The sequence below is a fragment of the Gallinula chloropus genome, assembly GCF_964237585.1.
Source record: "Gallinula chloropus genome assembly, chromosome: 1".
NCBI lineage: Eukaryota > Metazoa > Chordata > Aves > Gruiformes > Rallidae > Gallinula > Gallinula chloropus.
This window is the reverse complement of record NC_140085.1, coordinates 62,721,096-62,744,590: the sequence shown is the minus strand read 5'-3', so window position 1 is coordinate 62,744,590 and position 23,495 is coordinate 62,721,096. Positions and strand designations below refer to the sequence as shown.

Sequence of the window (23,495 nt, the reverse complement as noted above, 5' to 3'; positions counted from 1 at the left end):
CAGATTCAGCTCCTAGTATTATTTAAAACCCACAGATTTTTTTTATTTTTAAATTTTAAACACAAGTTCTACTACTGTAGCCACTAAAAACCAGTTCTGGGCATCAAGGATTGTGTTCAGAACAACACTGGGTCTTAATAGACTTTCTCTCAGTGTGACCTTCCTTGTCTTAACATCGCAGGCCCCATGGGCTCTGAAAGCTGATCCAAACAGCTACATTTCATGGTATGACCTTAGAAGGAAAGGGAAACCGTCTATTAGTACATTCCCACTGTGAGAACTCAGCAAGTCCTTCCAAAACTTGCAGGGAGAAATCTACATGGAAACTCAGGATGAGCTTTCAGATGGATCCAAGAGCCTGACAAGTGCATGCAACTGCAAGAAGCACAACTCCCTACATGCAAGATGCAAGTGAAACAAAACCAAATGACTCTTCTTTACAGACCGAGCTGGAACACGCTGCCAATACCAGAAGGAAAAAAAATCCTCAAAAAATTGGAGTATATAGATTGTAAGATTAGTGATAAAGAATCTTTAGGATAAAGTCTGCAGTAGAATACGTTTTAAGCCAGAACTGTTTAGTTAGGAGATTTTAATTTTGAAGCATAATGCCGATAACGTTCTTTAAAGTCGCACCCTGAGTTTGTCTCTTCAATCTCGAGGGAAAGGCAAAACCAAAGCCAACCACATCACATCTCCTACTTCTCAAATACTGGTTTTGTACCTCTTGACAAATGACATCGTCATTTAGGAGAAAAATCCATCAGGAAAAAAAAAAAAGCCAGATCTATTTCATCCAAAAAGAAAGGAAGAATTGCCATCCAGCGGAAGCTTTTTTTCCAACAGAGGAACGGGTAAAAAAAGCAATTATGTGCTTGAAAAGATGACAATTGGCAAGCCAAGCAACAATATTACTGACTTCCAACTGAAAAGCAAGGAAGCCTAATTTATTACTAGTGTGCATGTGCAGTTCTGAAGAATAAATAAATGAGCTGAAAAAGTATATGCTTCTGGAAGAGCTGTGAGCTATGCTTCATGGGAAGTATCAATAATGATGTTTATTATATAACACATGGGGGAAAAAAAGGAAAATCTCTTTAAAGAATGGAACATGGGAGACAAAAGTCTTTTTAACAGACTGATTTTCAGAAGCTTGCTGACACCCAGTTTTAAGAATACAATCCCATATTAGCTAATTGAGATTCCTCCCTGGATTCTGAAACTGAAGTAATCAGAAAAGCAAGAAAAAAATCTTTTATCTCTTTTTGCATGGTCATGTTCTCTTTTGCAAACACCATATAAAATAAACAATAACCTAAGAATGTCTTCACTCTAACTACAGGAGTATCTTTTTAAGAGGCAATAACTACTCCTTGCTTAAAGCAAACTGAAAGAGTATACGTTCCAGCATATGAATACTGTTTAAATTCTTTGGATATATGGGAGATTCCAAAAGAGAAAAGTTCTATGTTTACACTTTTTTTTTTCCCCAGTAAAAACGGCTGGAGATTTCAGAAGTCATTCATTGTCCATTTACAGAAAGCTATCAGCTTTAAAGTAGAATCCTCTAAAGGGAAGAAGCAAACAGGAAACAAACCCCTTGTTGTTTCAGTAATTACCAGACTACATGCATTTATTTTAAAGGTAGGGAAGATCTGTCTAGTTGCCAGCTCCCCGCTTTCAAGCTTTGAGATCTTTATTTCCTGAGCAGCTTGAATAAAACTTACTGTTCTTAGAAGAAGGCTAATCATTTCCTGAAGCAGTGTGAAAGGAAATGTTATAGGGTAAAACACGAGGTTTAATAGAACGTGGTGTCCCAAGCAACTGCCCCCAGATGCCTGCGGTTGCACATGCTGCTCCAAGTGATGCTGCAAGCCAGCACCAGCAGCGACACAGAGAGCTCCCTAATCACCAGCTCTGCATCCCAACTATTTTCCATGGCTTCTGAGCCACAGCTTACAAATTCAGTGAGCCACTGTGCAAAAGGCAGATAATAAAAAGTTAAACCCATTTTATTCCCCCCTCTTCCCCCACCATTCTGGCCCCATGGAACTACGCAGCAAAGCGCGTATGTGCGCATGCACAGGACAAATCACACTGGCAGAGTAATTCTGCTAAGAATGTACGAATTCTACAATGTCCCCTTTCAGGAAGGGGTGACCTTGTAATAAACACATTTTCAAGCATCAAAGTTTCTTGAAGTAAACTGCTGAAACTCAGGTAGCTCTGCCAGAAGTACACATTACGGACAGTCAAATTCTAGAAATCCATTTCAATATTCCAGTGCTGAATTTCAGGAGACTAAAATCTGAACAAAAGGAGGTTCAAGCCCTTTTCTGGTGTTAAATGTCTTAAAAATCTTGCAGTACAGAGTTTAGCAAGGCTATGCTTCCAGCTCTAACTCATTCCATCTCGTCATTTAATGTCAAACCACTGATGACAAGCATCCAATTCTTCAGTAGTAATAGCTAAATTAAAACTCTCTGCTCTACTTTACTATTTTAAACCAATTCCACAGTGTGCAGGGGGAGCAGAAACTACAAGGGAGGATGGCATTTATAAACCACATCACAGAATTTCAGTCATAAAAGCCCAAACAACCAAAACAAACTAGTCTGTATCAAATGCACAGATGCCTTGTAAAGAGAGATCTGCTGCGGTGTAAGCTAACTTACTCACCTGCCTATCTACAAATCTTGTCACTACAAAGAGCTGTTATCTAAATGCAGAGAAGCAACATTCTTTCTGATTTCTACCAGCATCTCAGTACAACACTTTCATTCAAGTGGAAAAATTTGAGATGGAAATTATATTCTCTTGTGTAGGTTTTAAGAAATGCAAGACCAAAACAAACCTGGTAAAGCAGGAGAGAGTTCGTTATATCCTCCAAATGAAGCATTCCGGACAAGTTTTCGGCCATCAGCTCTTGGAGAAAACACAGATGAAATCCCAGCACATGAAGAAAACCTACGTCGCACCGGACCCTCTTCCTTCATGAGTTAAGGTGTTTGTGTAAGGATTATGTTCTCTGTGAAAGCTGGTTAGCATTAGCTGGTTGGAACAAGAGTGTTGCAGTAACAGCCTTTTACCTCACATTCTGATGAGTAAGACACAAAAGGGGGAAAAAAAAGGAAAAAAAAGAAACAAACGAAGGGCACACGTGAAAAATGCAGCGAAGAGAGAGAGAGAGGCTGCCAAATCAGCAGCAAGCCAAGCAACACTACACTCCTCTCCTCAAACCCATTAGGATGCTTAAAGCAGAATGGCTTCGCTTCAGCTCATCTTTTCCACAAAGACACTGCATCCTGTATTTTACATCTCAGTTCTGGTCCCACTCATCTTTGCTTTCTAAGCACACAAAAAAGGTGATTACTTAGAATTTAAGGATTCATTAAAACAATTCTTCTTCCTGTTAGTCTTTCAAGTCCCAAATTTATACTGAACAAAGCACCATTCATGAGCTGTGTGGGTTCCCCATTTGACAATGAGGTATACTACAAGAACCTGAAAAGGGAGTCAATGTTTTGCACTACACAGCCATGTTGAACTTCTGTTAAGGCACTTACCTAGCTAGTTTTCATCAACTGGTTGCGGCTGTGGCTTCTACAGCTTCGTTTCTCACTTTATGCAAAAGGTGAGGTGATAGCTTTTTCTTTTCTAAGACTCTGCTATATTTATACATACAAACCAGCCTGACTCCTGGAAGAATTGCACAACATAAGCTCCACAAAAAGGGGGTTTTTATTATCAATGCCCCAAATATTTTATGCAATGGATAAAACACTTAAATGAACCAACTGAAGTTTTAAACATAAAAAAAAAATAATCCCAGTAAACTGTGCTTGAAGTGTAGAAATCAGCTGATCCAAACTGGTTTTGCTGATAGCTACCAGAATAAAGTCAAATAAGCTTTCCCTAACCTCCTTCATCTGCTGCTCTGTAGATTGGCTGCTTCTTTGCCCCGATCACCGTCTGCATGTCCACTCTCTTCATATGGGGAGTTTCCATCCTGTCTAATGCTTCTCTGCTCATCCCATTTTCCCCATCACACCTTATTTCTGACGAAGTACATTTTGAAACCTACTTTCTTCTGGCAAGCAGAAAAACAAGATGCAAAGAATTGGCCTGAAAATAAAAGCTTGCATTCTCCCTTACTCCATACCTAGGGGGTCTCCTCCTCTTCTGAAGAGACTGAAGTGCATACCGCAAATTAAATCAATAGTACTGTGGATTTTATTAACCCTTAAATAATACCGTTCACTCCAGCTGCTTATGCAAAGAAGCGAACTTAGTATTTGCATCTCAATAATTTCAGTTCACATGGGCTCAAGGGGAATACAGTAGACTTGAAGGATTTTGTAACCCCTCTGAAAGGTTTGAACTGTATAGAGTGTATGTGTGTTAGCACCTACAGATACATACGCTAAGGCACACAGAGAAAACACTGAAAATATCTTTTTTTATTATGAAACATAGCAGCTTCCAGAATCATATGAATCACTCGATTTCTTCAAGCCTCTTAACTAATGTATCAATGCACATCAAGGGAAAGAAGGCGTAACTGAAAAAGCCAAGTATGAGCCATCAATAGAAACCATTATATGTGATACATAACTTGCACTTCTTTTGTACAAGAAGTGAAAAACTCTATTCACTTGAGCACGGGGAGGGGGAGAAACTGGATGAGCACGTTGTGTGTTCAGGCCTGTCTTCATTTATCCATTACTGTCTCTCATACTTCTCCCAGCTGAAGCAGCCTTTGTCCAGATGTCCCAGAAGGAACAGAAAGGGCAGCTGAAAAACTTCAGGAGTAGAATGGTGGGGTGAGAGGGAGAACATATTATAATTTTTTTCTCTTTTTTATTTTAATTTTTTTTAATTTTAATGTGAATAAACACAGCTTTGTGTCCCTTCTCCAAATCTATCTGCTTAATTACAGAACAGAGCAAACCACCTCAGTCCGAATTGCTTCAGAATATGCTTTTTTTTCCCTAATTAAAGCCAACAGAAAGCTGCAGCAGAAAAACTCCCCTTACACACAGAAGGAACTGTATCCTCTCATTAGAGGCCTATCTTGCCCAGTTAATGGGTCTGTTATCTCGTGTTTCAGAGTCAGGGCTATGACCCTGCCTGGGAATGCTCTCCTGACACCGGTATCAGGACGTTTCCGTGTCCTGCACTGTACAGCGGGGTGGCACAGACTAAGGGGAGGCTCCACCACCCGTCACCCACATGGCCTTGTCTGCAGCTGCCTCCGGCCGCCATGCCTGCCACTTCTGGAGCCACTGCTGAGCACGACTCTGCCCGCCTGCCGGGTTTCTTCCACAACACTCTTCCCTGCCACATCGTGTTCATTTTACTGACAAGTGGCCAGGCAGCCAGGGGGTTGAGGAAGCAATATGATCCTGAAGGTTTTTCTCTTCCTTCTCTCCATGCCCTCTCAGGTCCCTTGACATTGTTCGTGTAGCCAAGTCGTAAGTGAGAAGAGATTAAAAACCTCTTTCACCTTCCCATGCCCTTCTCTCCATTTAGAAGTGAAACTGAAATCTTTGGGTAGATAAAATTAAGTATTTCAATGTGGATAACATTACATTTCCCCTCTCCCAACCAAGAAAGACGTTACTCGGGTATTTTGATTCAGTACCTTCTGCTTTAACTCAACTGCAATCCAGGAGAGGCAGATTCTGTGCCTTTTCCCAAAACACGACTGTCTCACCACCACAAAGGATGGGGAAAAGAAAAAAACCACCTGATTTAAGCTTCCTCCTTCATCTACCTCCCTCCCTCTCCACCCCCCTTCCCCTGTCACCTTCATATTTCACTGAAACCTGTAACAATAAAACAGTTAATTACATGGTTTGGCTGTAAAAAATACAGCAGTTCTCCACCTTTTCAACAGCCTGTGATTTATTATGCCTGCTAATACTTGCATACACATGCTTATTTGCTTCACCTACTTCAAAGCACTCTATGTTGCTGGAGACAGCTGACGCACAACCAAAAGGCTTTTATATCAAAAGGAATCTATAAAATTAATAAAAAATGAGCATTCTTCTCCATGGTGTGATTCTAGGCTAAAGTATATTGGAACTCTTGAGCATCGGTCTGCAATATTAAAGGGATTTCTGCTCTCTACACACTCAGCACCCAAAGCTCTTTGAAACCCTAATTCTTTGCAATAACTTCAATTCCTGCAAGGACACAGAGGTACTTCTAAGTAATTAGAAGTGCTTTTATTTGCGTGTTCTGTACATGACAAGAGAGAGGTGTACTTCATTAGCCACCACATATTAGACCCCAAAAATTTTTAAAATTGTTTTTTCTCCCCTACCAAAAATAAATTCAGACAGAATAGTCAACTTCCTGATAAAACTGGAATTAGAATCTTTTATTAGGTGACCTTACACTAATGTCCCAGGAAGCCTTCTATCCTTTTGATATCAGTTCCCAGTGCTTTAATAATTGATACAGTTCGAAAATGCACTTACATACACAGCTTGGTAGTTTACATGGTTTCAAAATACTCACAAATAGAACCAGAGCTAAGTCCAACTGCAGAAGTCAGACATAGCTGAAAAGCCTGCATAAACAGGAAATTATCATGTCTCTAGCCTAAATGCGTCAGGTGTGTGCCACAGTTTATGTGTGCATGAAAAAATAAGATTCCCCATAACACAACTGAGGTACTTCATGAAAGCTGGCACTAGACTAAATACGCCACTGAAAGGGAGGAGGTCTCCTAGCTTCTCCATTTTATAGAACGCCTAAATCAGTAGGAAGGAAAAAACCCCAGACAGTCCATGACTGCAATATGTAGTTCATATGTAGTTCAACTGTCTCAGGTGGAGGGAAGAATAATCCATTCTCAGACAATCTACTGACCATGTCTTTAGAGCAGCAAAACTTATCTGTTGCACATACTTTCTAAAGGACACAAAGCATTGCTCCTATCAGCTACTCAATCAGGGCTTCTTCAAGTAGTAAATGCTGGCTGAAAAACAAACAATAATCTGGTGCTTAAGACATTCTTCCAGGATATTGCCTGGGGCAAAACTTAAATCTCAGTATAAAAAACAAAGGCAAACAGAAGACTCCTGCAATTCCAACAGCACATGAACACTTTTGACAAAGCCTGGTTTTAGTTTTAGAACGTTTCTCCAATGGAAAAATATTTACAGCTAAAAAAAGCCCTCTTTGAATTATACAGGTAAAAATTCCAAGCATGGACAATGAACTCAAATCAAATATATTCTGAGCTATCCAGCCAAGGAATTTTAATAATCATTTTCATATAGATTTTAGTAGTTCAAAATAATGAGCAGATCATACAAAGCGATACCAATGCAGTCATCACAACTAAAAGGATATCCAGTGATGCAAAGTAAAAAATAAAAATCCCTTCCCCCTTAGAGGGAAAACCCAAAACCTTAAAACCAAACTCTGTGAAAGCTGAAGGGAGAAGAGGGAGGAAGGAAAACTGATGGTATAGCAGAGAAGACAGAAGTTTTTTAGACTTGCCCTTCAAGTTTACAATAATTTGCCCTGACATTGTGACAATGCTGTTTTCCATCAGAATTTCCCCCATCCAACAACAGAAAAGATCAGAAATAATTCTCTACATGCAAGATTATCCACACACTCTTTGCAGCATGCCAAAACCAAAAAAAGGAAACTACTAGACTACCGTACCTATAAATGAGTTTTATCAAACACCTGATTTTAGTCATATGGACTTTAAGTGGTTTTCTCCTATGTGACAAAAAGGTTATTAAAGATATACTTGCCTTCAGACACCAATATCTGATTCAGAAAACAGATAATCTGAACCACATGGCTACAAGCTATATCAGTAGTTTACAGTGCCACGTTTCTTTCACCAAATATTCTTCTGTTCTCCAGTATTTCCAAGTCGAGTGCAGTTCAGCTGAGGAGTAATTCCAGAGGCATACCTGAGAGTGGTTATGAATGAACACCAAGGCTCCCCGTGCCCTGTTGGCAACTGCGTTTAGCTGCACCTCCTCACTTGCTAAGGCACAGGCTCAGCTCCTCCCTCCCAAAGCAAATAGGCTTGCTCACTGCTCAGGTTTCAAGTTTTCATCTCAGCCCTTATGAAATTCTCAAGGTCATGGTTCCAGTGCGCCAGCTCTGCAGAGACTGCCATGGAGAAAGAGAGCTTGCTGGAGAAGCTTCACGGTAATCAGCACTGCTGTGCCTGTCAAGCCCAGCACCACACTTTCATAAAGCTAGAAGCCACAAGGCAAGGAATACATGCCATTTACTCAAACCACAAACACTGGGTGGAGCAGCATTTCAGAAGGGGCAGGTTTTAATAAGCACACAATGACTCGCAGAGAGGAATGTACCAGAGAATGCATTACAGTAAGAAAGCAGAAGGTCAAGGTACTAGGTTCAGCAACCTAACCCCACACCAGAACTTAGCACATTTCATGAGAAGTTCAGCCTGGTAACTCAAGCTAAAACCAGATTATTTAAAGTCAAACTCCTTCCTTGACAACTGTGACTAGAATCCCACTTGCATCCTGTTTCAGACAAACATCACCAAAGTTACCCAAGAAAGACACAGTTTTGCCCAGCTGGAGCTTCACCTCCATGAAGTATGTACTCTCCATCATAAAACTGACAAGTGATCACCTGTGTCACTGGGGTCAGGTCTGCAGCACAACAGATATTAATCCAAAACTACCAAAAGAAGAACCAGTCCACATGGCTCCTATACACTGCTGGTTACAAAATACTTCCTAAGCATGGAAAGCTAAAGTAAGACAAATTAAAACACCTCCTAAGAATACATCAAGAGAGACCAAGACCTTCCAAGGTTTTAGACAGAATCCCCACATGGCAGGAGACAAAAGCATTAACATTTTTTCTAAAACATTAGATATAGTTAATCTACAGAGAAGGTGCCTGACCACAGAAAAAAAAAAATTACTGCTAATACAGAAGTTTTAAAAAGTAAGCTAGTTGGAGAGCCTCAACAAGCCTGCCTGTAGTTTTTATTCTCTAGTGCTGAAACAGTGAGGCACACTTATGGAAACATGAAGTGAGGTGAAAGAAGTATGATAAGCTTAGTAATAAGTGTTCTTACTCTGTCAAGACAATAAATTATTTAGCCACGCTTCCACTTCTCTGTTCAAAGGACAGATACAGTGGAAGGAAACAGGAGACTGCATGAAGTTACTTTCACAACTAAGCCTGTCTAGATGTAAAGTCAAAGGAAACAAGAAGAAAACCAGAAATTATCAAAGATTAGATATAATCCAACTACCTAAGAAACAGCCTGATTTGGAAACAGATAGATTGCCCAGATTCTACCATCTGCAAGCCAAATACCATTATCAAAAAGAAATATTAACACTCTGGAAGTGCTAGCTGAAAGACAGCAGGAGCTGGCATGTAAGCACTATTCTACTAGAGGAGTTACAGCCTCCCCACTGCCCATGTATCTGCTGTAACCACCCACATGCAGGATTTCTCTCCACAGCTCCAACACAGCAACTGCCCGCTGTGGTTTCTTTCAGTCTCCTGTACCCACAGGAACAGAGAGGCCCTCATGGCCTCCTGGCAGAAACCTGGCCAAAGGACTGAAGCCAAGTGTCCATCTCAGGAAGAGCTGCTAACACTCCAAAAAGGTTTTGAGTTCACTGACATGGGGCTGTATCTTTCCTTCCCCTGGACCACAGTAACCTGCCTTCTCCTGACCGCTGGTATGAGGAGATGCATGTTACATCTCCAGAGCTTCCTGCTCGCTGCAACACCAGTGAATTAGAACAGGGATGATGAGAGGCAGGAGCTCCAGACATTTCTTACCACCTGGCATAAAAACCCCACACTGTCAACTGAGCTATACACCTGAAACAAATGTGGTTTTTAAAAGGCTGCAAGTTGAACAGGTCTGCAACAAACCACCCTTAACTTGTTAGCTGCCTTAGGTAGACAGTTAAGGTCAAGTCTTGTACTTTCTCAGCCATTACTACTCCCACTCATCTCATTCCTTCAGTGGGTAATGTTCTTTAGGACCTACTGCTTGAAAACATCTATTTTTCACTCTCCACCTTCTCTCATATGCAAAAATAGATAAATTTGTATTTTCTCCACAAATGTAGCCTCCTATGGATTAAAAGCCATGCATGTCCTCTAGATGTTTACTTTGGAGCAAAACAGCCTTTAGTACAAGCTCAGAACAACCAAAAATGCCATTACTCTCCCACAAAATCAGCTTCACCTCCCTCCTTTCTGTTCATTGTGATCATAAGCATTGTTGGCAGACCTATACTTTTGTTTCCACTGTCAGTTCACCTCTCCATCCAATAAAGCACTCTGTTTCTCAATCTTGTTAACATGGAATAAATTTCCATCACATTGCCAACTGAATTAACAACTACTACTACTCTACTGGAAGGGAGGGGCAGATCCTGTTTCTTATCTCAGCTCAAGCTCCTTCTGGGCACATACTTCCACTGCCTACCCTTATTTGATAAGCAGACTTTGGAAGGGAGGAAAGAAGAAAAGCAAAAAGGTAAAAAAAAAAAAAGAAAAAAAGAGACAGCAAGAAGTTGTTAAGTTAGCTCAAAGATGGACATGATTGTAAATACCTCCTTGATCATCATCCTAACATGCTTTTCCCAGATACTACTCACATTTCCACCCCATCTGCATCTCATCAGTGCTTTGAATAGATAGGAAAAATACTGAGAGCTGATGCAGCTGAGTTCACGAGCCAGGAAGTTTGTCGGCACAGGTCATCATTACCCATGTGAAATATAGAAACTAGAGCTCCAAAATCTTGATGCATCATCTGCTGAGTTGCCAACCTTAAAGTATCAAATATAATACTGTCAACACAAGCACCACTGGTACTTGTTCCTGTTTAAGGCTGGATGATGCTCTCATCAGCACTACCTGCAAATTAGAGTCCATTCAAATCCATAAAACCCCCAAATTGCAAAATCTTTCTATAGGCAATGTTACAATTTTACATTCTTCTTCATGTGGATTTTTACATCTTCATGGTCTTAAAAAAAAAAGGCCCAGAGGTTTTCTCCCAAGCAAATAAATACATATGTAAATTACTATTAAGTCTGAAAACTAGAAAAGCATTTCATCATATATACTTTGTAACATACACTCAAAAGGCACACAGAGAACAGTGTGAAGTCTGATACAAAACCTTAACCAGACAATAGCAATACTGGTAAAAAAGAAGTCAGCCATTTTCAAACATCCTATTACAGCATTTTTAATATTAATATCTTAATTAGAATTCTCTCTTTACCACAAGCATAGCTTATTATTTATGCTGTTTTCATTAAAAAGCTTTAAATATGTTTTAACAGCATATTTTCCAAATTAGAAAACACTGAAATCCCTTTCTGAGGAGACCTCTCATTTTTTTCATGAATTTTAAGTAATCACTATTTCTATATTATTCCATTTTATCAAATAAATAAAAGCACTATCCCAATGTAACTCTGTGTTACCAAGATTTACAAGAATCCAATTTACCAGGGCTAATACATGTAACAACAAAACCAGCTTATATCAGCAAGCAGAGTTCTGCTCTATGGCTTTGAAAATGCAGTTTTGGATTCCGTATTTTGCATGTTCACTTTTCAATGGTAACAAAACAGTTTTGTTCATGATACCTTTTTGTCACACATAGGTAGGTTAAAAAAAGGACACCCCCCCCAATAAGCTTCATGACAGTTTAGTAGTTTGCCCAACAATGTTTAACTGTTTCTGTGAATGCAAACCCAGAAAATCAGTTGAATTAGCATTGTTCTATCTATGTGCTCAGCTGCTAGAACTGAAAGATGCTTTAGCACTCCTAACATCTACATACACTACAATTAGAAGAATACGGTCTTGGTGAGTTGTCAAGGACACGCTACCTCACAAGAGCCTAAAACCACGCCAAGGCACAGACATAAGCAGAGCTTTACATCAAAAACTACCTCCCCGAACCCATTAAGGTCCCCATCAAAAGGGTGCTGAACAATTTAGGTCCAATTCCAAGCCTGACAATTCTAAATAACAATATTTAGCAAAACCCACAGTACAACCACTTAAGATGTTCAAAACACGAAGAAGTAGGAAGGTTTCATTGCATAGCAAATAAGGCAGAAGAAAACCAAAGATGATCTGAACATAAACCACACTGGAAGGCAGCATTCACATTCAATATACAAATTTGACAGGACTAACTTGGCAGATGTTATTAAAGGACAAGAAAAGACTTCAAAAGTTAAAATTAATGACCGGGGTGGGGGGAAGACGGACTTCCTTCAGAAAGTTTGATCTACGAAATTCCTGCAAACCTTTGCTGTTTGATCATTTCCAGCCCCGATTTGAGAAGCAAAGCAATCCATTTGAATGAGCTGTTCAAGTCTAGAAACTGCTTTAACATACACAATGAAAAGTGAGTCAAATCAGTAAAAGTTTTCAAGATCAACTCAATGTGGAGCTGCTCAAGGCCACTTTCACAAGGAGTCCCTGAGTTACTCAAGTTTTCCTTTCTGTAACTGAGCTTAGAGCTCCCATGAAAAGCTGTATTGCTGGCTTTCTAAAAATGGTGGGACCATACAGGCTGTGAAAGGTTGTTTAGTGAAGCCAACTTCGTGCCTTTACTAAATTCTTTCTTGAACACTAGGGATGCAAAAAGTGAGTTTTTAGGTTTGTTTTGATGTCTGTTGAACCTCAACAGATCTGAGTTGGAGTAGATGGCACTAAGTGTTCTCCAACTTAAACGCAATGATGTTTGGAAGCTCAATAGATTTATTTTATAGAGTAAATTGTAACTGCAGTGTTATGATCAGGATTGGCTTATTCTAATTAATGATAGGCAAGGTAGAAATAAATTAAATCCACAATAATTAAAATAACCAGTCAATTTCAGGACCAATGCTATACACAGCTGAGTTTGCCTTCAACACTAAAATTCTGAACTGGCTATGTAAACTGCTGAGCATAATAAACAAGCATGATGCCCACCACCAGGTTTTTCCCAACCCATTTTGTCAAAAAAACATGCTGACAGCTTTCTATGGAAGTGAGTTTGACCTCCCCACTTTTAAAGGTCAGTCTGTAGCCTAAAAGATAAGCAAGCCTTCAGATTCAGAATAAAGGGCAGCATATCTTCAGGAATCTTAAAAACCTTATGTAAAATAAGAAGGTTCTACTTCTTCCCACAAACATTATGCAGAACAATGTCTGTATAAATAGATTTTTGCTGAACAATTATGAGGCAATGCTGCCAGATCAAGCTGTACTCTACATTCGTAAACCAGATCTGCACTGGGCTCCAAAAAGGAGACCTCCATCTCTGGCTCAGCCCACATACTAAGTTCCATCCCACCAAAGTGAATAAGGAATGAATAAGCCATGTTTTAAACTAAGAAGCCAAGTATAGGAAAATAGCAGCTTTCTGAAATCGAGAGCTATGGTCACACAAAATTAAAACCTAGTATTTACAGAGAAGCACTGAAAATCATGAAATACACACCACTTAGATCTTAACAACACCACATACATGGTTCATCCTTGGTTCCAAACAGGAAGCCAATGGCCCAAACAGATCTTCAATGCTTACCTCCACTCCCACATACTAAGACTCAAGTTCTCATTTGTTATTAATCATATTTATAATACTTATAAGTAGCAAATCTTAGTTGAAACACAAGCAGAAGACACAAAGTAAACTTGTTCCAGTACATTTTCCAAGTGATGGGCACTGAGCGTACCTCTCCCTGGACTGCTGCTGTCCAGCTCAAGAATCTGGCACACATGGTGGTGTTTCCCCACTAACACCAAAGTTAGTGCTAGTTGCTCCAAAGACTGCCTCTTCATGGGTTTTGTTTCATTCCAACTCACTTACTTTTAACCACAAGCTCTATACAAAATGGGCTTTGCCACACAGGCTCTTCCATTTAGGCAGCAGGAAACCCAACGTAGGTAACGGTGGTGAAATAGCATCCAACGACATCCAACTGTCCAGTGGCAAAAGCCAACTACCAATGTCACAGCTCCCCATTATAAACATGTAATCAGTTCTCTGTACACTGTATCATTCATTTTTCTGTTTCAACTCTCTTTTATCCTGTGCCTAGCATGCTGTTGTATTGTTTGTGTACATTATCCATCTCCTAAGATGTATTCAGGTGCCAGTGACTGGAATGATTTCTATTTAGTTGGTAAATGCCTTTAAATACTATATCTAAACATTTTTCCTATTCCTGCATATTCTTATAATATAGTAGTCGAGATATATCGCAAAGACCTTTGCTAATTAGATTTCAGTTACAACAGTCAGCCTCAACTACTCAACATCTTGTAAATTCTGTTCTACTTTGTATTCTTCAGGCTTGCACAGCACCTCTCTTTCCCTGTGTAATAAGCTCCCATTTTTACCTGCACTGCAATTTTCCTGTAGGAATAACTACCACGGAATAACCACCCAACATATAAATGTGGGTCAACCACCTCCACAAAATCCAAACCTACACCTCCCAATTTGCAGTTAGGCTAGAAGTTAGTAATTAAAGGTTGCTGAAGCCTTGTCCCCTACTGAAATGGGCTGCAGGCCAAACTCCTTGTTTCATGAAACTACAGCCTCATTTCTAGTGGCGCTCTCAGAAGACTAAATCAGTGATGACCAATGCTAAAAAAAGCCATGGGTAGATTTCACCAGCTTAAAATCACTTATATAAGCCCTGAAATAATCAGAGGGAAAAAATAATCAGAAGACTTAATATAGCAAGGAGTTTGACGTAGTACAATCAAGTCTTAGTGCTCTTCAAGCCCATTTTAATGGCTTTCCCGCGAGTGAAAGCCATTAAAAAAAGCATAGTGCTTTGCCTTCGTGAGTTAGAGGGAACAGCAACATGAAAGGAAGGCTTTACTAGGATATTCAAATATATAACTACAACACTTGTCTAGTAAGTGACACAACACAGTATATAGAGACAATAACCTACAAGCAAGTTATGTATGTATATTCTACAGAAGAACATTCCGACTAAGCACAATGCAAGCCAGAGGACATCAAGGGCTGTTCCAGTGAGGTAACAGCAGCTTTTAGAAAGTATATCAGAGCTGGCTGTGGGTAGCACTGAAAATATTATCATAATTCTTAAAATACACTAAAAGACTCCCAGATGCAACACATTAACAACTATCTTTGGCTTCAAAGATTTTTTTCTCTTTATCTGAATAGTACTGAATGGGAAAACTGGGAAATGATTCAAAGTTACCTGAGAAACTGCTGCTATTACTTTGATGGACTAATACCATTACTTTGAGAAAGCAAACAATGGGAATTAAGGACACTCACACCAAAAGAAATCTCAGGAGCATTACTCATGGCAACAATTGAAGGAAGCATAGACGACTGGCATGGCTGCCAAGAGTAAAAGGAGAGAGAATACTGATTAAAAAGACCGACGTTTTCACTAAGGACTCCATACACCATAACAAACACATCTAATAATATCCTAGGCAATAGGACAACACAAGCACTTTCAAAAGTAAACAGGCACAAGGAAGCAACTGTGGCTTATGGAGGGTTTTTTGTTTTTAAACATACTATCAATATGTCAATATCACCTGACAAATTTCACTTGCATCCAATCAGGTCACAGGGATCCACTGACAGTTTGTTTTCAACAGGTTTAGCAAGGAAGAGGGATTGTCAAGAAGAAATGCTGAGACCTCTTTTTTCCATTTGTAAAGAGAAGGATCTTTCAGTAGAAATAATTGTTAAAAGACTTTTACACAAAGGTTCCAGGCTTAGGTGGTGTATCACAACACTTCTGAGTAAAGGCACATATACCCGTGACATTAACATGACCATTGGCTGCATGATTACACACAGATGATGATTTACCATCACGTGGACTGTTCTCCCATAAATCATAGCATGCTTTAATTGTGTATCACATAACTCATTTCTTTCTCTTTCAGATTAACACATAAGGATACAAACAATTACACAGAATGTTTCAACAGGCTTTCTTCCTTACCTCTTCATTGTGAAAGGCAGTGTTCTTGGACTTGAATTTGGAACCAATAATTAATGTCAACACTAAAGTGTTGACATTAAACCTTTGTAAAAAATAGCTCTGTTAAAACCTCTGTAAAAAATAGCTTTGTCTTACCATGGCTGTGAGCAGTTCCTGGGCTGAGAGATGGCTGTAGTAACTCTTTGGTTGGAGTAAAATGGGCTTCTTTCCCCTGGCGCTGGCTCATTTTTCCTGGAGTTAAAAGCTGTGATTCATCGCTGTTTGTTACCACTGCTGGGATACAAAAGGGATGGATGCTCGTTCAATGATGTTATGTGCCTGTGCATAGATTTCTATCACCAACTTCACTGCTATTGATGAAACTGGTATTCAAATGATGTCCTGCAAAATTTGTCATTCTAGAAAATGAGGATGTCAAACCAGAGATTTGCTGTGGAGGGGACAGCTGAAAGAGGACAAGACAACTGGTCTAAGACACGAGGTAGAAGATGCAAACTGAAACCAGGTGGAGGTAGGAAAGGCTACTACTGAATACAGATACAGTACTGAGCTGCTACTTAACTTTGAAATCCTGCTGATGCTGCCACCTTTCTGAATGTTCTTGTTTTAACTAGCCACAACACAGGTGGCCCAGGGAATGGCTTGCCAGAGCAAGCTGTGTCACCATCCCAAAAAAGCTAGAATGAACATAGGTACATACATCACAGGAAACAAATCTCACTAATAAAGATCATCTATAGACTGTCAAGAGAAAGGTTTTAAGCAGAAGAATTACTCTCTCTGAACCTCATTGGTCTGAAGGACTTGGATGCTTTCTAGCTATCCGTAAGATCACCTGGCCAGCCATCCTGTTTATGATGTCTGTACCTTTCCTTAAGCTGAACACCCCAAAACTCTACCTTTACTGATAGCAGAAAAATGGCTGACTCAGTAACACCTGTCCTGTGCAAGCAGATACACTGACAAAGATCAGAGTGGGACACTAAAGATGCTTAACAAAGAAGAGCCTGCCTGAAAAATTGGAACATATGATGCAGCTCATTTTAAGGCTTCCCAAGCTTTCCTCAAAAGGTTTTAAAATTTCAGCAGAAGACCTAGTCTAAACAATCTCCATTTTCTGGATGGAATCTCCAAATTACAGAGGCCCTCCTCTTAGCTATATTTTTGCTATTATTAAGTAACAGAAACATTTTTTCAGTGTAAACACAAGGCAGGGATAAAGAATGCAAGAATACCCACCTTCACCCTTTTTCTCTATCAGATCAACAATCTAAAGCTCTGCTCCAGACAAACCATACCATACCAAAGACTGCTGTTCAGGAAAAATACGTGAGGAGGTGGACAAGGGAGGCAAAGGGCTCATTTTACCAGTTCAGAGTTCAACTCTGCTAGTGCCAGAAGGCCAAAATTAAAGAAGTAGCAGCTGACTATTCTTTCTGTATGACCACCAAACTAGCTTCTTTTCCTGCAGCTACAAGGGCAAAGGGGGTGAACAGGGGATTTGGTGATGACTTGCAAAGGGACTGTACCATAAAAGGTCCAGCATAATAAACAAAAACAAAAGGAGGAATAGAACAAAGCTGTTTCACAGGCTTACACAAAACAGGTCCCCAAGAGCACAGTGAGCTATACTCATTTTAAAAAAGATAAGCACCAACTTTCAATCAACCAGCTGAAAGCTGCTCTTGAAGTACTACCAGCCACTTCGCTCCTCAGGGATGGGATTTCACAGCCTGTGTGCTCCATGTGTACTCCCAACCAGCCCCTTTTTTTAAGCCCCCTCTTCTTAGAAGAGTAGATTTAATTGGTACATAATAACAGATAACTCAGCAATTTGTAGAAGCTCCTTGACTGCTGTTTACAGCTTCTGATGGATTGAAATTATGAACACTATAAAAATGTATGGTACATGCTTAAATCACCCACTTATGGTCATTTGATGGCCTTACAGCTAATTTTGAACTCATGTGAAGCAAGGAATTATTTTATCCTGGAATTTCGTTACATTCACAGAATAAAACCACCACTGACATTGAAAGAAAGCAGTGGTCATTTACTCATTTGTGAAATAAAAATTAGCATGAATTAATAAATTATGTTCCTTGTCAAACATTTTCTTATTTGCCCAAAATATCAAACTGAAACTTATATTTTTGGACTCACATGTCCCCATGTACCTGCAGAGTACCTCAACACGCACACTGACTGACCTTGTAAACAGTCACACCTTCTAGTGAGTTTTGAAAAGTGCAACCAAAATACAGTTTTTCCTTTTTTTATGTTCCTGGAGAATGCCTAAGCTACAGAAATGAGGGCTGGAGAACCTCTCCTATGAAGGAAGGTGGGAGCGTTGGGATTGTTCAGCCCTGAGAAGAGAAGGCTCTTGGGAGACCTTCTTGCAGATTTTCAATGTATAAAGGAGGCTTATAAGACAGACAGACTTTTTACCAAGGCCTGTGGTGACAGGACAAGGGGCACCAGATTTAAACTGAAAGAAACCTGAGATTGGACAAAAATTATGTGGGTGGTGAGGCACCAGCACAGGTTGCCCAGAGAGGCTGTGGCTGCCCCTTCCCTGGCAGTGTTCAAGGCCAGGTTGGATGGGGCTTTGGGCTATCTAGCGGAACATCTCTCTCCCATGGCAGGGGGGTTGGACCAGATGCACTTGAAAGGCCCCTTCCATCCCAAACCATTCTGTGACTCTAATTCTTCTCAGGTTTCACGTGGCATCTGCAACTTGAAAGATGGATTTGTAGGCATATGTTCAACATGTCCAACAAGACATGCAACAGCACTGCCAACCATTCCTTTCATTCAGGGGCCTCAAAGTGGTGATTTATTTTTAGATTCACTCAGAATTCAAAGCACTCTATCAAGAGAAAGATGACCTCCGTTCATCCCTTCCTTTACCTGAGTGAGCTTAAACCCATACTATCAATCTCCTTGAAGATGAGCAGAGGGTTATTTCAGAGAAGAAATATCAATTAGTAAATATCAAAGCCTCCTGGTGACTCTTTGGAGGGTGCATTTCAATAACAACAGAGCTAAGAGAGCTGATAATACATACACTTTGTTCAATTTTCTCATGCTAGCCATCAAATTACTAATATATACTTTGTCACTAAGATTCATACATCAAAAGAAATACAAATTGGGGTCTTCACAGCCAATTTATTTAACCAGATAAAGCTATGAAAAAATATTTGAAGTTGCATATTCCCTGTTATTCTGTTTTTATAATGAGCACGTGGAAGTGCCTACACCTTTGAAAATAGGACAAGGACAGCAGATATAGAAAAGGTTTATTATAATTCAAATCCATGTAATTTTTTTAATGCCTATAATAAGCAACATCAGCTAAGACCATTGCTTTTGCACAGATTTATCACCAAAGATTTGGTACGTGCACCTTTCCTTTCCTCACATATGCAAACTCTTACTCCCAAGCAACATTATTATGCCAATCATACGACCATACTAATGCCCACGAACCAACAGCACTGGTAAGTCTTTGGCTGCATGTATGCATGTATATACCCACAGAGAAGTTCTCCCTATCACCACACCAGATCCAATCCTTATTTGAGTATTACAGTATCTACACCTGCTCATTTCTGAAGATGTAAATGTACTGAAATAAAGTGAACCATATAGCACTATAAACAGCCAAGCTCAAAAACTGAAACTGTTTCTGAACCATGACTCTCATGTCTTTATTATCTATGCTACAATAACATTAGAAGATTTCATTTCAAACTGATAAATGTATCTTTCGCTCTTCCAGATATTCAGTTTAGAAGATGGGGTTTTTTTCTAGTCATGACAAGGAGTGAAGAATAAACTTTTCTCACTACAAAAAAAAAGGTTAATGTAGGAAAACATGTAGATGAGTTATATGCCAGGTAAAATACTTCTCCAACAATAAATTTTCATTGTACTTCAGCTTCCCAATTACAACACAGAAGAAAACTTAGCATTTAGCCAAGAAGCCAAAGTGCAAAGATACATGCTACTAGGAACATATGCACAAACATACTGTAGGAGAAGGGAATTACTTACTTGATGGTCCATGAGAGTCTCTGCTATCACCATGATGCTGTGTACACATACAATTGAAGAACGAAGAACAGCAAACAAAAAATTCCAGGCCAGGAAGAAGCAAGTGCACAAAAGCAGCAGCAGCAGCGGGAAAGAAGGACAATGAAAACAGTGTTAGTTCATAACTAAAATACAACATGCACCTCAATACCAAAGGCAAGATCTCAAGAGACTTGGCAGTTCAGAAAAGTTGAAGCAACAAAACTGACAAATATGCTTACAGAGAAGCCGTTAGTAGAAGCCATCGTCACATATGGTTAGTAAACAGCAAGTGCCCCAACTGCTAATTCTGAGTGGCACCTCTTCATCAGCAACTTAGTGCTCTTATCACTTGATACATAATATACTTTTAAGAAATTTTTAGGCTGGAATGTTTTCAGAAGACTAAAGCCCTCAAGAAAGCTGAGATAACACAAGATCTGCTTCCAATACTGCTCCACTTTTAGACAGTTGTTTTGGAAAGAGAGAAACTTTTAGGCCATCAGTAATGTGCAAACACCCACTATGCCAGATCCAAGCCTAACTGCTTTTGCACACAAACACAAACGTAGAAGCCACAGGTTCAGTTCATCTACAAACACAGGTAACATTTTAAATTGCTTAGGATGCAAGACAAGTAGGGCCGTTTTAAACTTTAAGAGGTCATTTTACATCACAATTTTATATCAAAGTATTTTCAAAGAATAATGTTGTATAAAAAATTATTCCTGTCCCACTGAATGCACTGAATATAGGCACTACAGGAGAGTAACTACATAGCAATAGCCTGTACTCCTTTCCGATGTTTGATCTGGAATCCTTTATAAATCACTGGTACTCAAGGCACAATCAGGGCTAAGATCCCCCTGTGCTCAGCCATATACAGATGTTCCAAGTATCTCTTAAAGGATTTACTATATTTGAAACCTACAAATAACAGAAAATGAGAAAACAAGTATCCTGATCAGCACGAACATTTCATCCTTAAAAAGAAAATAAATCCAAACATTCTCTATCTTGTATGTCTTAAACAAAAAACACCTGCTCTATAAAGGAGAGAAATCCTTGCCCTGATTTAAAGAGGATCCAATCTTGCCTCTCTTATCAAGACTAAACAGCAGGAAACATAAAAGAGAAAAATAAAAATCTTAGCAAACAGGAGTCTTGTCTTACACTCCTGATGTCAAAACAAGGATTTTTGTCTCCCTCAGCTGCCTAGGGATGTTAAATTGGCACCACGACGTGCAAATGTAAAGTACTGCAATGAGAACAGAGCAACTGCAGTACGCATCACTGGAAAGGTGAGGGAACCCTTCTTTCATAATTTGCACTTTCTAAAAAAAGGACTTGATTAAACAATGATGATTAAACAAGGGAAGCTGAAATAAATTATAACTGCACTTGGTAAACAAACTTCTGTCCCTGCCAGAGACTAAATTTAGGTCAAGAGTAAAACACTGCTAAGGGAACCCATGAACTTACTAGACAGGTTCAGGTACTAGTACGTGAAACAGATTCAAGAATTCAATGGTTTTCAAGACCAAGCGTTTCTTTTTAATGCACAGGTAACATACTACAGACTAGGAAACAACTTATGTTCAGACTGGAACTGTATTACACCACACTGGCTTTAGATTCAAGAGAATAGCGACTGTTAAAGGAGCCTGCAGTAACTGTACAGAGATCCAGCAACCAGCTGAAGGACTGGGAGCACCACTACTCAGCACTGGTCTGCTCACACTGCAAGTTGTAAAACAGGAGAAGAGGACAGGAAGAGTAAAATGCTAAAAGACATACAGGCTCAGATGAGAATCAGACAGCATGTTCACTCGCAGCACATACTCACACATTGAAGCAAGAGAGTGAAAGAGCCCCGCAGCCGGTCCCACCACCTCACTGCCGGCTGCTCAAGCAGCCCTGACCAAGATACAACATGACACCGCAGAGCAGGGCGACCCGTCACCCGAGACGATGCAGGGGCTTTTTATGTAAATATTTTAGCATTGCATGGTTAATCCTATGAACTGGTACAAACAGCTCCTACGCCAGAGGCTGAAACACAAGCTCTTCTAACTCTGTCCCTGATCTTCTCCAACAGACATTCTGTTTACACATCAAGCTGCCTCCGTTGCTGGTCAACCCCCTCTCTCTGTCAGGGCTGTTTGGGTCTGTGTATTTACCTAAAACCTATAGAAAGTGTATTTCAAAGCATCAATGCAAGATGTTAAGATACTGAAATGAGACTATTTCAGTCAAAAAGACCTCTTACTGTGGTTCTGTCATCTGAGATTCATACTGCTACAGATTGGGGATCCAATCCCCTAAGGGAACAAAAGAATTGATGTTTTTACTGCTTCAGTGTCTTCTCTGAAATAAACGCCCTTGGGGCATTCCTGTCCATCACCTCCCACATTTTTATTCTAAATATACAAGATTAAGAGGAATGTACACTTATTTCCAGACACACAGCCTACTCTGAATGTATTCAATTGATGACTTCGATTACAGAATAAGTCCTTTGATAGGGGAGGCTCTCAACACCTTGATTAATTGCTTTAGCTTCTGCTGAGGCACACTTAGTTAAAAATGATACTACCAAGACATTCAAAACCTAGCCTTTCTCACAGTAAAGTTTTAAATTAAGACTAAGGAATAAAACCAGCAATATGAGACAGCAGAGAGAACTCTTTTCGTACAAAAGCAGCTCTGTGCTCCAGAAAAGTACTATTTTTAGACATTAAATTCTCAGAAATAAAGCATATAAGAACTGCTACTAAACATAAACTTCTATCTGCCAATTTGTCCTATAAATCAAAATTATTTTCCTGTTGAAGATTAAAGATTAGGGCAAAAGCCAAAAAAGATTAGGGGAAAAGCTTGGGAAGAAAACCCACAATATTAAGTTCTGTGATCTCCTCTGTTTTCCTTTTACACGCAAGCCAAAAACACATTTTAAAGCTGGTGCCTCTGAAAAGGTTTTTTTTCAGGTACCTCCTAGAAACCCTCTACAAGGTTTAAAATTGCATAGCAAAGCATTGATCGGTGTCTTCATACATGTTCATGATTCACGTATTTCATGAATTTTAATCAGACAAATGGAACTTGGAAAAAAAATAATTAGATTGCAGCTAAAAATCCAGAATACTGAACAGTCTCAAACGTGGCCTTTCAAAAAATGGAAAGTTCTGGGAAGCATCAGGATTTATATACACTGAAAGTCTTCAATATTACTGGGTCCAATCTCTGTTAAAGTATATGTTGCTTTTTTCTTTTACATTTCAGTTTCAATTTTTTTTACTAGGGTGTACACCAGCCCAAGTACATCACCAGACATGTATGAATTCAAACCAAACCACAACAGATTCAAGCTGTTGAATCCCCTCC

At 39.6% G+C, this 23,495-nt stretch overlaps 1 protein-coding gene across 1 annotated transcript in view; it reads right to left on the bottom strand.

Annotated features, from left to right (window-relative positions):
• Window positions 1–23,495, bottom strand: part of OSBPL8 (oxysterol binding protein like 8) — an 87,344-nt gene that overhangs the window by 31,705 nt on the left and 32,144 nt on the right. The window contains exon 3 of the mRNA XM_084263717.1: window positions 16,170–16,307. Coding sequence (XP_084119843.1) covers window positions 16,170–16,260 — 91 coding nt within the window. The 5' untranslated portion in view covers window positions 16,261–16,307. The remainder of the gene's footprint in view (window positions 1–16,169; window positions 16,308–23,495) is intronic.